General features: G+C 36.9%; 2 protein-coding genes across 3 annotated transcripts in view; one reads left to right on the top strand and one right to left on the bottom strand.

Annotated features, from left to right (window-relative positions):
- Window positions 1–1,077: 1,077 nt before the first annotated feature.
- Window positions 1,078–4,690, top strand: LOC107561205 (GTPase IMAP family member 5-like). The gene is made up of 3 exons (XM_016245582.1): window positions 1,078–1,242; window positions 2,741–3,360; window positions 3,609–4,690. Exons 2-3 carry the CDS (start codon window positions 2,763–2,765, stop codon window positions 4,589–4,591), a joined length of 1,581 nt encoding a protein of 526 aa, XP_016101068.1. The 5' UTR covers window positions 1,078–1,242; window positions 2,741–2,762; the 3' UTR covers window positions 4,592–4,690.
- A 5,871-nt stretch (window positions 4,691–10,561) lies between these two features.
- LOC107561203 (MICAL-like protein 1) overlaps window positions 10,562–14,396 on the bottom strand; it is a 7,126-nt gene continuing 3,291 nt past the window's right edge. For both annotated transcript variants that reach the window (XM_016245580.1, XM_016245581.1), the window contains exons 7-14: window positions 13,805–13,974; window positions 13,006–13,113; window positions 12,394–12,520; window positions 11,647–11,725; window positions 11,486–11,559; window positions 11,214–11,328; window positions 11,083–11,129; window positions 10,562–10,999 (exon numbers count right to left, since the gene is read on the bottom strand). In XM_016245580.1, coding sequence (XP_016101066.1) covers window positions 10,878–10,999; window positions 11,083–11,129; window positions 11,214–11,328; window positions 11,486–11,559; window positions 11,647–11,725; window positions 12,394–12,520; window positions 13,006–13,113; window positions 13,805–13,974 — 842 coding nt within the window. In that variant the 3' untranslated portion in view covers window positions 10,562–10,877. The remainder of the gene's footprint in view (window positions 11,000–11,082; window positions 11,130–11,213; window positions 11,329–11,485; window positions 11,560–11,646; window positions 11,726–12,393; window positions 12,521–13,005; window positions 13,114–13,804; window positions 13,975–14,396) is intronic.

The following is a 14,396-nucleotide window of genomic DNA, read 5'->3' as shown; positions in this document are numbered from 1 at the left end:
TGAACAAATATCAATTGAAAGAATGAGCTAACCTATAATGGAACACTTTTTATGAGTGTTGGAAAATGGGACACAGTGCAAGCGCAAGGACGCATTTTGTTGTTTGGGGTGATTTTGCTGTTAGTTTTCTCCAAAACTATACCGTAAAATGCCTTGAAAATAAATACAATGATAGACAGGCTCACTTTGAACAAATATCAATTGAAAGAATGAGCTAACCTATAAAGGAACACTTTTTATGAGTGTTGGAATATGCGGAAATAATCAAAGTGCAACAATGGAGTTTGATGTTTTGGGTGATTTTGCTTTTAGTTGTCTCCAAAACTATACAGTAAAATGCCTTGAAAATAAATACAGCGATAGTCAGGCTCACTCTGAACAAATATCAATTGAAAGAATGAGCTAACCTATAAAGGAACACTTTTTATGAGTGTTCGAATATTGGACACAGTGGAAGTGCTAGGACGCATTTTGTTATATACACACACATATACATATATTTTATATATATATATATATACACATACATGCAGACACACACACACACACACACACAAACATTAAATAAAAAAAGCAATGAATATAACAATGAACAATGAATATAAAACATTAATATGAACATTTATAAATATTTATAATAATTAATGTACAATACAAACGTTTATGTAAAAAAATAATGTCAAACTAAAAATAAAAGGTAAAATACAGGTAAGCTAATTATAAAGGAAACGTCGGTATGACAGCTTCTTTACATGCATTTTGACTGCTCTCAGCACCCGTACCGTAAGTACACAATTACACGCGCATGACAAAAAAAAGTGCGGCTGGCTTGACCGCAGTCCGCAGGACGGCGAATCTCTCGGCCTCGAGCGAGCAGATCGTGACGGGACAATGCCGACTCACAGAGATGTCAGATTTCGCAGTGTCATTTTGTTATGTAGGCTATTCATATAACGAATAACAACAACAATCTTATGTCCTCTGTCGCATCCATAAAAAAAATACTACTATATACAGTAAACAGAGTATACATCTACTCAGTACAGTGCAAATAAAGACCGCCTCTCCGGCTGAAAACCCTGTTACAGCATCCGGTGACACAGATATGAGAGAAAAGTGATAACAAGCAGGAGACTCGTGAAAGCGATTCTAATGAGGGGGAATACATCTGCAGAATACGCCAGGTTTTGGTAAACTAATGCATTAAGAGACCTATGCGCAATAATCTGCACGTTATTTAGGGTAAGTTTGATCATGTATATTGTGCTAAATTACGCTTTCTTGGATGGAAAAAAACCAGTAGGCCTAGCAGCTTTCCACAGACCACTACAAGAACTAAAACAACTCAACTAATCTGAATATTGGGGGAAATTATTACAATATCAGAATATGTCGATTTTGGAGAAATTTGTGGCCTTTCAGTTAACAAGATGAAAAATCCACTGACCGAGCGACTACAGGTTGAAGAGTGTTTTTTTTTTTATGAATCTTGTATTTATTTTCATGAAATGGCAGTATCAACATACACAATGCAATTTGTTATCCAGCAGCATATATTTTTGCTATGGACACACAAATAATATCTGTTATTTATTTAATCCTTGCTGTAACATGGCAGAGACAAAATGGCACCGTGTTTTTCATTATGAAACTCAAAAATGTTTCTATGCACCTCCTCCTGCATGTGATCGGAAAGAAGACGCTTCTAAACAAAGCCTATTTTGGATATGTTTTGAATGGAGTACTAGCCTACTGCTTACTGCATTTTGCAAGCGTCATGCCACTTTTAATAGTAAGACTTTTAGTGAGAGGTGCTAACTGCACTGTATATAATCAATTATCATTGAGCCCCAACCCATTGTAAATGCTTTCAGCAGCGCTGATTAATACATTTAGTCAAAAATATACTAGTAATAGTACAATATTGCGTTACTCCATAAAAAAGTAACTAATTACGTTACTTAGTTACTTTTTATGGAAAGTAATGCGTTACGTTACTTTTGCGTTACTTTTTAAATCTGGACAGGGCGTGCTTGTTTGATTTTAAAATAAAAAAGTTATATTTTTGGCAAATATTAAAGCTTTTCACACCAAAAGTGAAATGAATAAGCCTCAGGCTGAAGGGAAAGTAAATTTACGTCCGTACAGTAGAATGCAGAAGAAGACATTTCAACACACTTCAGCAATAAACAAAGACACACAAATGTTTGTCTAGAGTAATGTTTGCTTATTAGTACGCTTGAATTGGATCATCGAAGCTCAGAAGCAAAGACATTGGTTAATAGCATGGGATTAAATACATAACGCATATTTGTGTTGTTTAACATTTAATTATTGCAGGTTTGCGTCATATTTTGAGTTGCATTATTTTAATTCATTTTGAGGAATACTGAATCTGTGTTTTTTTTGTGTGAGTGAGATGAATTCATGCATATTCATATTTATTTTAGAACAACAGTAACATCTTCTGATTTCTCTCGACATGGCGACAGGAGAGCTGTCAATCAATACATTGAAAAAGTAACTCTATTCGTAAAACTCTATTTGTAAATTAAAAAGTAATGCGTTACTTTACTACTTACTTGAAAAAAGTAATCTGATTACTTGCGTTACTTGTAATATATTACCCCCAACACTGGTAATAGTTTGATTAAATTTATATTTGCAAGAATATTTAAAAATTGCTGAATTAGTTTTACATAACTGATTGAATGTTATGTACTTCCACCCACATCTGTAGATCATTTTAAAAGAGGGCAGCTATGGATGGGGCTGAAGAGAAGTCATCCTCTGCTCGGCATTATCGTGTTGTCTTACTGGGAAAAACAGGAAATGGGAAAAGTGCTACTGGAAACACCATCTTGGGAAGAAAAGCTTTCCTTTCAAAGTTAAGCTTTAAAACTGTAACACAAGAAGTTAAATATGAAAGCATCAACATAGATGGAGCGAATCTTACAATTTATGACACACCAGGATTATTTGACCCTGACAATGAACTGAGCCCTGAAGAGATGTTATATCAGGGGCTTCCAGAGTTATATACGCCAGACCCACTTGTGATTCTGCTGGTGATCAGACCTACAAGATTCACTCTAGAAGAGAAAAGAACCGTTGAGATTATTGAAGATTATTTGAGGGGCGGGCTCGTAAAGAACACCTGGATCATATTCACTGGAGGAGATGAGCTGGAGAGAGAAGGTCTCACCATAGAGGATTTAATAGAAGAATCAGAGGATCTGAAAAAAGTTGTTCAGAAATTTGACAACAGATACTTTGTGTTTAATAATGTCACACAACATCCTGAACATCATGAAGTGAAAAAACTGATTAAAGCCATTAGAAATGTTCAACCTCTGAGATGTAAGTAGCAGTTCATGCAATTGTGTTTTTCTATTATTATATTGAGTTACTTAAAATAATTGCTCAGTATAATTACTTATTATTACATATTATAGACATTTTCATCCCTTTAGGCACACAATATTGTTAGTGAAATGATTATATTCATAATATGAGAGAGCAATGGCTATTCAATTTTGATTTATTATTATTATTAATATTTATTTTATCATGATTATTTTATTTCTTCTTTTTCCAATGTTCAACAGCTCCAGAGATAGACACTTTTCTACAGAGAAAGTCACCAGCTGAGCATGAAACCGGCACCAGTAAGAGGAGGTTACTTCTTCTGGGGAAGTCCGGCTCTGGAAAGAGTGCAACAGGGAACACCATACTGAGACAAAATCTGTTCAAATCTGAGCTCAGCTTAAGCTCAGTAACAAAACAGTGTGAAATGCATACATCAGGTGTTTTAGGGAGAGAAGTGTCCATCGTTGATACTCCTGGATTTTCAGATCTAGCTTCAAAACCTGAAGATTTAGCCAAAGAAATGGCAAGTAGTGTTGCCCTCTGCAGTCCAGGGCCTCATGCCTTCCTGTATGTGGTGTCACTCACAGGAAAAATCAAACAGGAAGATGAAAATCACATTAAACATACTGAAATCATTTACGGAGAAGAAGTAGCAAAGTACATAATCCCTGTATTCACCCACAGCGATCAGTTAGAGGGAAAGAGTGTGGAAGATCTCATCAGAGAGAATAAAACTCTTAGCAGTTTTGTTCAGCAGTGTGGAGGAAGATACCACATCATGAACAATAAAGACATGAGAAACAGAAGACAGGTGACAGACCTACTGCAGAAGATTGACACAATGATCGAGCAGAACGGAGGAGGACACTACAGTAACCAGATGCTTGAAGATGCTCAGAGATTCAGACGAGAGGAAGAAGAGAGGAGACCGAGAGATGATCTACATACTGAACCTGTGCTGGGAGCAAAGGAAAGCTGGACTCAGAGAGCATGGAAGAATGTGAAAGAATTTGTATATAAGAAATTCCTTAGGCATTTTAATACTGCAGCTGAAATGATTTATTCATTATCCTGTCGAATTATTGACCTTGTAAGCAGGGTGAGACTGACATGCATGACAGGAGATAGGTCTGATGAGAAGCGTGACTTGAATAATGATCTCAAAGACAAAGGCCAAACTAAAACTGAAGAAGCTCAGCAACTGATAAATAAATGTCAGTGAGTTAGATTTAGTCTGGATTTCAGTCTGTGGTGGCAATATTTCAAAATTAATGTACGAAATGTACAAACTTTTTCAGACAATTTTAAAGAAGCAAATCTGCCAATGATAATAGGTGAAATTGACTTTTAAAATTGATCCATCATCCAAAGATCAACAAATGTAATGCTGATGTAGATATTTAATTACTATTATTAGAGTGATTTGCTGATTTGTTTTAGAATTAAGAATAATAATAATAATAATAATTGTTTCTTAGTTAATATAACAATGATTTAATCACAATACTTTCTTTTAAAGCATTAAGCAATATCACCAGTGCATCCTCCCAGAAAATCAAAGATATTTATGGTTGGTTAATTTTAGCTTAATGTTTACATTGTGACGCAACATGGTAATAGTAGCCAAAAACTTTATATATTCAAATAACTTCATATTCTAAGTAAATACAACTTGATTTAGCCAGTACAAAAAAAGATAACTCAAAAAGTTGAGTGAACATTTTTTTTTACAGTGTAGTCTGTAATATTATTGTTGTTATTTTTATTTTATTTTTTTAAGTTAAGGTAAAGTTCATGTTCATTAAGCAAGCACAAGCTTGTATCTGTATCAGTCCATTTTTTAACCAATCTTTTATGTAAATTCTGTTGTGTCAGGGATGTTCGATTTTTTTATGTTTTTATGTTTTTTTTAACATTGAATCTGTCTGCTGTACACTCTTCATATGGTTAGGTTTCATTTGGTTCAACTGTGTATTTTAGTTGTTTTTTTTCAATAAAAAGCCTGACTATTCCACACTTACTATATACACTGCTGCTTTTATTAGATCTGAGAGATATTCAGATTAATCTAGACATTAATTTGTCACTGTCATTTTTCTTCTTTCTTTCTTTCTTTCTTTCTTTCTCTAAACCTTTAAACAGGAGGTGTTAACTCTTACAAACCACTGTCAGGAAACAAGCTTTCACTCAGTGTCTGCTAAAACAATGAGCTTATGTTGACTCCATCTCCACTGACAGCCATTGAAAAGTAGCTGTTTTCTCATGAAATTATTTTGTTTGCAATCAACATATAACATGAAAGTATTTCATTCATGTAAACACAGATGGTTTATCAGTGCTCTTAACCAAATGTAAAATTTAATTGCACATATTTGTGATAGTTAATAACTTTTCTCCAGCAGAGGTGTCACATTTGGTTGGTTTTCATGCAGTACAATAGTAAACAACTGTACTGATTCTGCGTGATATTCTCTGAACGTCCCTATGCAACCACTGGAGGCCAGCCTTGTAATGTTATTGTCATTGTATTTTCAATATTTCTTGCAATAAATCATTGTTTCTTTCTTTTTAGTGTAGTTTATTTTTAGTGTAAGATTTTTTCTTTTCACTGTCCCTGCGTCTTCACCATACTTTCCCTTGACTCAGCACACTTTATATGATTCTTTCGTTTTGGTGATAATGCAAGATCATTTATTCTCCTTTTTTGTTAATGCAGGCTTGAATTTCAATTATTTTAAGTTCAGATGATAGCCTACAAAAAAACAATTATGTGACCATCAAATAATATATTTATGTATTTAGGATAGACTTTAACCAAGTGAGGCACACTACATCCTATTTGTCACGGGCTGCTACTGTGAGGAGGCTGGAGCGAGGAACAAGGAGACCAGGAGTACAAAACAACAGAGCTTAATTCTTTTTTTTCATGGACTCACACATAACACAAGGCGTTGACAAACAATTCCAGACAAGGGAGAACAGAATGGGCTAGAACTAAATAGGGCAGATAACGAGGGGCAGACAGGTGACGAAGATAACTAATAACAAGGAACAGGTGATACTAATAATGGGAAAAGGAACTGGAAGGACCAAATAAGGACAGCAGGAACTAAACGGGAACGAACATGTGACACTATTATAACTAGCTGGAAAATAGTTGTGAAAGAATAAAAATGAATGTGCATGCTTGTTTATTACACTGTTGGTTTAGGATTATTTACTCATTCCTCTAGGCCTTCGTTGTTTAAGAATATTTTCTTAGCCTTATTCATATAATTGATTTGATAAAATCCACCCATCTAAGCCTAACTAATCCCGATTACCTCCATGAAAAAATGTTTGCCATAGTTTTTAGGATTTGATAATAGGCCAGCAGACAGTAACGTCAGTGTAACACAATCGTCAGACTTCCGTGTAGCTCAGTGGCACTCTGTGCTTTCCAAACAGGATATATACCTCCAAAGGGCACTTCAGAGTGAAAACAATCATGGCCACCATATTGAAGGGTCGTTCCAAACCGAAGTGCTCAAAACTGGCCACTTCAAGTGGCCCTTCGGAATGAAGGATTTCGAAGGGTACAACTGATGGACACTTCAGGCTCTCCCATGATCCTTTGCACAGGGAAGTTGTTTGACGTCAGAGTTCGACTTCACCTATAAATGTATGTATAGTATTTTTCTATACTACTGTAATATTTATACGAGCTAGATTTGGTACATTATTATGGTCAAAACGACATTGTACTTTATCAGTCCATTCAAATGTTTCAAATACATAGACACAATATACATTACAAATACATATTACATTACATTACATATACAAATATACATTATATTTAACGTAAAAGATGACTCGGGGTAAACAGTGTACAAAATGTGCGACGAAGGTGCCTTCTTGATCGTCTCGTTAAGATGACGCAGAAGTGCTTTCCAAAAAAAAGAGTTTTTTTTGGACCCCTACACCCTTCATCCCTTCGAAGCTCTCACTCCGGAGGGAAAAGCCTTTGAAGGGATTAGGGCCTGTCCCAAATGGCACCCTAAACCCTTGTGGTCTTCCTCCGAGTCCACACTTTCATGACGTAATGGCGCTTTGACTGTTGGGTAGAAGTTTGCTGCGGAGCTCGCCCCGATGCGGGTTCGGCAGAAGTGCGCATCGAGGGTGAATAGCTAAAATGATGAATGGGACACTCACGGTCTCGTGGACTTAACAGACATGCGCACGCGGCTGCCATTGTAAGTGTGCAAGACCGCATGTGCACATGAAGTGTCGTTTGGGACAGGGCCTGTTTCTAGCTGCAGTGACACGATGACTTTACTGATTAGTGACTGGCTCTTTTATTCAGAAGGTGGGGCTTCCTTCGATAGGTCTATAGCACGGGTGTCAACCTCAGTTCCTGGAGGGCCGGAGGTCTGCAGAGTTTAGATTCAACCCTAATTAAACACACATGATCCAACTAATCAAGTTCTTAAGGCTTATTTGAAAACTACATGGACTGTGTGTTGGAGCAGGGTTGGAACTAAACTCTGCAGGGCTCCGGCCCTCCAGGAATTGAGTTTGACACTCCTGATCTAGATACACAGAGCTGGTTTATATAGTCTTTTGGATAAATAAACACTCATCGCTAACTCTTCAGGTTCCATCAATGTGTCAGTGAATCCAGGAGTATCAACTATAGACACAGATCTGTCTGAAACAATGCCGTGTTTCACTGAACATTCATGGGTTACTGCAATCATTCTCCTCGCAGATCTGAACTCTTTCTGTCCCAGTATTGTGTTTCCAGCTGCACTTTTCCCAACACCAGTTTTACCCAGAAGAACAATCCTTCTGGAAAAATAACCAGTGACCTAAAGATCAAGAGGGATTGTATCCCTCATTCTGATGCTGTATTAAATACAAAAGAGATGCAAGTAGTCATTTAAATGTTAGTATATTAGCATCTTTCCCATTTTAATCACACACACACACACACACACACACTTCTGCAGTGAATCTGTCGGCTTTGATGACCAGCAGAAACACACAAGCACCAGATTCACATTTCTGGAAAATACTCTATACTATATTGGTGCAACATCTGATTCTCGTTGATCTGAGTCTCATATAATCCCGGTGTGTCATAAACAGTGACTGGAATTCCAAAGATAGTCCCGGATACAACAGCAACACCTTGTGTGACTGAAAAGGGGCTTTCATTTGTCACAAAAGCTTGTCGTCCCAGTATTGTGTTTCCTGACGCACTCTTTCCAGCTTGTGCTGTCCCCAGTAAAATCAAGTTTAAATGTGCATTTGGTTCCATTATTGATGTGTGACCTAAAATGAAGTAGTAAATACAACATAGACATGAGACAACATAGAGGATTTGAAAATAAGTATAATATTCCCTCTAATCTCTTCTCTTTTTGTTTTTCATTGGATGCCTTTAAAATTTTCATCTTTACCTTTACAGTTCTATTACAATTTTACATTTTGGCAGCACCTTGAATAAATGTTCATTTTTGTCAAAGTTAAAGAAGCATCAATTATCAACAGGCAAATAAACCTTTTCTACATTAGTTTCATCAACAGCTTGTGAAATGTGACACATGCGCAAATAATGATGCATTAACATAAAAGAGAACATTTGTTTTCACAAACACTTTGTACATATTAAGGCACATTGATTTATTTCTGAGTTTTGCAGATGCTAGATGAAAAAGCATTGTTGCAGAATGTAGCAAGTTGGTGGATATTAGCACATATTTTTTTACATTTGAGGCTAACTTCATGGCAAATGAAGTCATTCTGATTCATTTAAATGTCCAAAAGTCTTCTGAAGTCCAAATAACAAACGACAGCTTTCTGCTGGTCTTTATATAGACACGTAAACACACTGTGGTTGCTGAAATCACATGATCAGAATGATCAGAAAGAGAATGTGTGTGTAAACTTTTGTAAACATGCACATGGACTAATTTAATTGTATAGAATCGTTGGTTTGAGTGTAAACTTTGCCAGATTCTTAAGATTATATGAGCGTAAAGTTGTTCTTAAATTCTTCTGATGTAGATAAGGAAGCGGATGAACACCGTTTATATCTCGAGATCATTGCCATATAAGGCCTTTTCACACAACCGCTCCTCAACACACATTCATCACTTTATGAAAACATATATCTTTATACTCTCTAGAGACGAGTTTTAAATACAGCCAAGTGTGCCTTTATAAAACCCAGTTTAAATACAATAAACACTTTCTATATAGATTACATATAATAAACACTTTCATACAGAAACCCAGAGCTGTAATGCATTTTGTTTTTTGTACTCTAAAAAGTAAGACTTTATATGGTTGTTGAATTTCTAACAGTATTAACGGTAATACTTTACAATATAATCTCATTTGATAATATGCCAGCTATAGAAGGGTGGGATTTTTTTCTAATTTTATAAATTCATAGTTACATATTTGTAAACTATGCAACCATATTATTATTATTCCTAACTAAATTTATGCTTAGCAAAATTTTTATAACGCTTATTTTCACTTTAAATAGAATGCTTGTGAATGTTTTTTTATTTCTACCATCCAAAGACAATTGTGATACACATCTGTAGTTGCATGGAAAACTAGATTTAGTGTCTATGTATTCTAATTCAAAATCTGCTGTATTTTTTCCTTTGAGAAACATTTTGTTGTCAAGCAGCTGTCTCTGATTAAATCTGCACTCAGACAGAGATTGCGACGATGTCCTTTTTAAATGACGATTAAATCTTGCCGAGAAGAATAAAGGCCACGATGAAAACAAGCACTGACAGGCTTGAACAGGACGTGTAAAAATGCACTCAAACACCCGACAGTCTCGAGCAGATCGAAAACCGCCTTCAAACTGCTGCTGTTTACTCAAATAAAGAAGCACTGGACTGAAAATCCAAGTCATGTATGTCATTTTTAGTTTTAGAAGCTGTTAAACGTGAAGTAAGTAGGTCTGCCATTTGACCATTTATTTAGCACAATTAAATAATAATTATAATATTATCATTTACTGGGCTAATAATCATGCAGAAATATAATCATGTAGAACCACCCCCAAAAAAGTTTGGATAGTTTTAGTGTCTGATGATGAACTCTTATGTTACAGCTGTTTCCCCAGTTAGCCATAAAAACCCTCACACAACTGAATAATTTCAAGGAAAGAAGTACATGAAATTATGAATTTTTATTTCAAATAAATATAAATTGGCTTGAGTAGCAGAGACGTTCACAGAACCTATATGTTGAGGAAACGTTAATGGAACATTTTCCAAATCCTCTCGCACAAATATCCTAGTTTTAAAAAGAAGAAACTTTCCTGGTTAATTATAAAAGTGTGTCATATAATAATAATTATAAAAATAATTAAAAATACAGATATACAAGTGTAAAAATAAACAGAAGGGGTAGAAACAGTTCAGTTTGACCTGAAGGGTGTTTTTACCGTTACTGTACATTTCTCTGAATAAGCATATTAAGTCTCTTTCTGTTCTTCAGCTGTTTTTCTTCTTTCTTCTGCTGGTGTTTTCAGTCTTACGGCTGGATTTCTTGAACATCTGAAGACGTTTAAACCTGCTGCATTTGTCAGGATGTTTGTCCGGCTGTGTCAGGAGCTCTGGAGAGAGACACACAGTGTTAAAGCAGTAAAAACGATAAGCAACACTGTCTCTGATGAACTGAACTGAAGGTGTTTCTCACCCATCCTCTGGATCACAGCCGTCAGCATCTCGTCCTCCTCCTCCTCCCTGATGAAGATCACAAACACATCCATCAATAACACACGATTATCACGTGACACTGCTCACACTGCTGATCAGGTGACCTCTGACCTCTTCCTGTCCTGATCCAGGCTGCTGATGATGTCATTCCTCTGCTGGATGATTGACAGCAGGCGTGACATCAGCTGATGCTCCTGTTGTCTGTCGTCTGAGCTCCAGTCCTGCTCTGAGTGTCACACACACATTCACAATCAACTACAAACTACTGACACGTCATCCTCAGATCAGTTCATACCAGATTAAAGCAGAATTCACACTAATCACTATTAAACCACACAAACATATTCACATGTATAAACTTGATTTATTTAGTTTCTGCTCACCTGGCTTGTTGAAGAGGCGTCTGATCTCAGAGTCCACATCAACCTGTTGATCCTCCAGACGCTGCTGCTTCACCCTGAAAACACACACACACACACGTCACACTACACACACATTATTCTGCTCAACATGTATCTGTGTGTTTATAGTGTGTGTTACTCACGTATACACCAGCTCTGTGTCTCTGCGCACCAACATGCTCTTCTCATGAATCAGAAGGAACCAGTCGACTAGAAGATTCTCTGAAACACACACACACACACACATGCGCGCGCACGCACACGCACACACACACACGCACATCATAACTACACAAACTACGCCTCTGATTCTAAACAAACAAGCTTCAGTCCTGCTGATCTGATGATTATTAATCACTTGAGTCACATCAGAAATAAAGCACTAATAAATCACTTTTTAAATCCACTATTGAACTGTTCATTGTTTTTCGGATTCATGTTCATGTCGATGTTCACTGGTCATCAAGTATCTAGTGATTTTAACTCGCCTGGCAAATGGATTAATGTAAGTGATTTAAAAGTTGCATTCAAAAAAAAAAGTTTATATGCCATTTTTATATTTGAATGAACTCCTTTTGTAAATTACTCTGTACCGTGTGTGTCTGTTAGCTCATCTGCTAGCATGTCTGTTTACGGCGTCTGTTAGCAGGTTTGATAGTGTGTCTGTAGTCTGTTTACCACATCTGTTAACATGCCTCTTTTTTAACACATAGCACATCTGCTAGCCAGGCTCTTTTGTGTCTGTTAGCATTAGTCTGTTGTTATGTGAGGAGGTTCAGGTGTTTCTCACTATCCGTGCACCTCATCTCTCTCCAGCTGCACTCCTCTCCTCTACAGTAACTGTTACTGTATGTTTGTCTGTTAGCATTAGCGTGTCTGTTGTTTCTCACCGCTGATGCATCTCCTCATCTCTCTCTCCAGCTGCACTCCTCTCTTCTCCAGCTCCAGCAGACGCTCCTCCAGCTTCTTCTGCTCCTCACACACCTGCTTCTCTGACACGCGTGTGTGTGTGATCACCTGAACACACAATCAATCAATCAATCAATCAATCAGTACAGAGACTCACACATCTGATGCTGAAAGAGAGAAGCAGATGCAAACTCAAACCTCATGGAGCAGAAGGTAATGTTGTGTTCGTGATCCTGTGCTTTATTAATGTGTGTTAATATCAAAATCACTTAAGGTTTGGACGCATTTCAGATTAGTTTACATCTAAAAGCTGAGTTAAACTGCAGCAGTTGCTGCAAACAGTCCATCGCAAAGCTCTTTTCAATCATTGAAATCACAACATGTTTTTAAATATGATTATACAGAGAAATAGATGCATGTTAACTGAAACCTGAAAGAAATGATGAATTTGACCAAAGTATTAATAATAATAATAAAATTAAAATATTTTTCATATTTCTCTAAGACTGTCTTGTACTATAAATGAAGCTCTCCTACCATTAATATGAAGTATTGTTCACTCCAGCAGCACAAAAAGACAGTTTGTGTCTCACCTTCCTCTTGAAACCATGAACAGGAGCTGCAGCCTGGTGCATGCTGGGAACGGAGGATGAGGTTTGGGGTTTGTGTGCAAATGAAGTTTCGCAACTGAAAGGGTTTGTCTTGACAAAGAGAAAAACAGAGAGACAGTCTGAAAACTGTTAAAACACACACACACACACACACACACACACACACAAACAAACAATATCCTGTGAGACTGCAAAGAGAAAAATAACAACCCACAACCACAAGCTGACTCTTCAGTCTGAGCGTCAGATGTCGGATTGTCTGGTTCTCTGACTGACTGAAGCTCACACACATCAACTAACTAGATAAAAGTGATAATCGCCTCAACCACAGGTTTAACATTAGAGAGAAATCACAAGACTCTGAAAGGGGAAATAAAGCTGCACCGTGTTCTCTATTTCAGTTCATTAAAGTGGAGATCCTGGTTCTAGGTCTGAATTTGGGACTCAGGTCTAGTCTGGTCTCTGAAGGTCTAGACTTGGATCTGATCTCATGATAACTGGACAATGAATTAGGTGAAGTTTGAGGTTCTTGACCTTCCCTTTCTTTATTGTTTATAGCTGATCATTTATTGAAATGAGTCACAGACAGTGTGTTTCTCACTGATACTGACTGACCTGATACTGACGGTTCTGCTAACCTGCTAACAGCAGCAACTCTATTCCCAGCCTGGAGATCACATGACTCGTCTAAACTAGAGGAGACTAAATATAACCAGCTTCATCTAGTGAAGAACCAGTGCTGGTTTGTGTCAGTTCTTCAGAAACTTCCTTCATTCAGTACCTCTTCATCATTGGACTCGTCCTTATCTTCCTCCAGGAAGGGGTTAAAGGTTGAGGCCTGGCGGTGTGAATGAACGGATGGAGCTGGAGCTGGAGGAAGACGAAACCAGGGACCCGGATCAACCAGCTTCATCCAGGGATGTTCCTTACGAACGGTGCTCTGAGACGAGACTGAGACCCGAACGAGAAAAACACACGAGACAATGGTAATAATGATATATACAGATAAATTAAATAAGATGGTTGTTTTAGTAAGTGTGAACTCTTTCAACCCAAAAATGCTTCTATGCATATATTCCTTTATATAGTTTTAACTTATTCAATATTATGTATTTCATGTTTTCTGTCCTATTCACATGGATGCTCACAAATAACACTCAACAAAAAACGATAAAACAACAAACAAACTCAGCTAATCATTAGTAAATGTGACGACAAAATTATTGACAACAAATAAATGCATTAATCATTAATTATCACTGAACAGCTACTCTAAATGTGTAAGTAGTTTTGGCTCATCCAATCAGAATGTAGAGCTTAAACTGTCTGTTTGATGATGTTTACACTGGAACAATAGTAAGTGTAATATAGTA

This window comes from Sinocyclocheilus grahami, unplaced genomic scaffold (genome assembly GCF_001515645.1).
Source record: "Sinocyclocheilus grahami isolate Dianchi unplaced genomic scaffold, SAMN03320097.WGS_v1.1 scaffold760.1, whole genome shotgun sequence".
Classification (NCBI taxonomy): domain Eukaryota; kingdom Metazoa; phylum Chordata; class Actinopteri; order Cypriniformes; family Cyprinidae; genus Sinocyclocheilus; species Sinocyclocheilus grahami.
The sequence above is the reverse complement of the archived record's forward strand: the minus strand, read 5'-3'. Positions and strand labels throughout refer to the sequence as shown.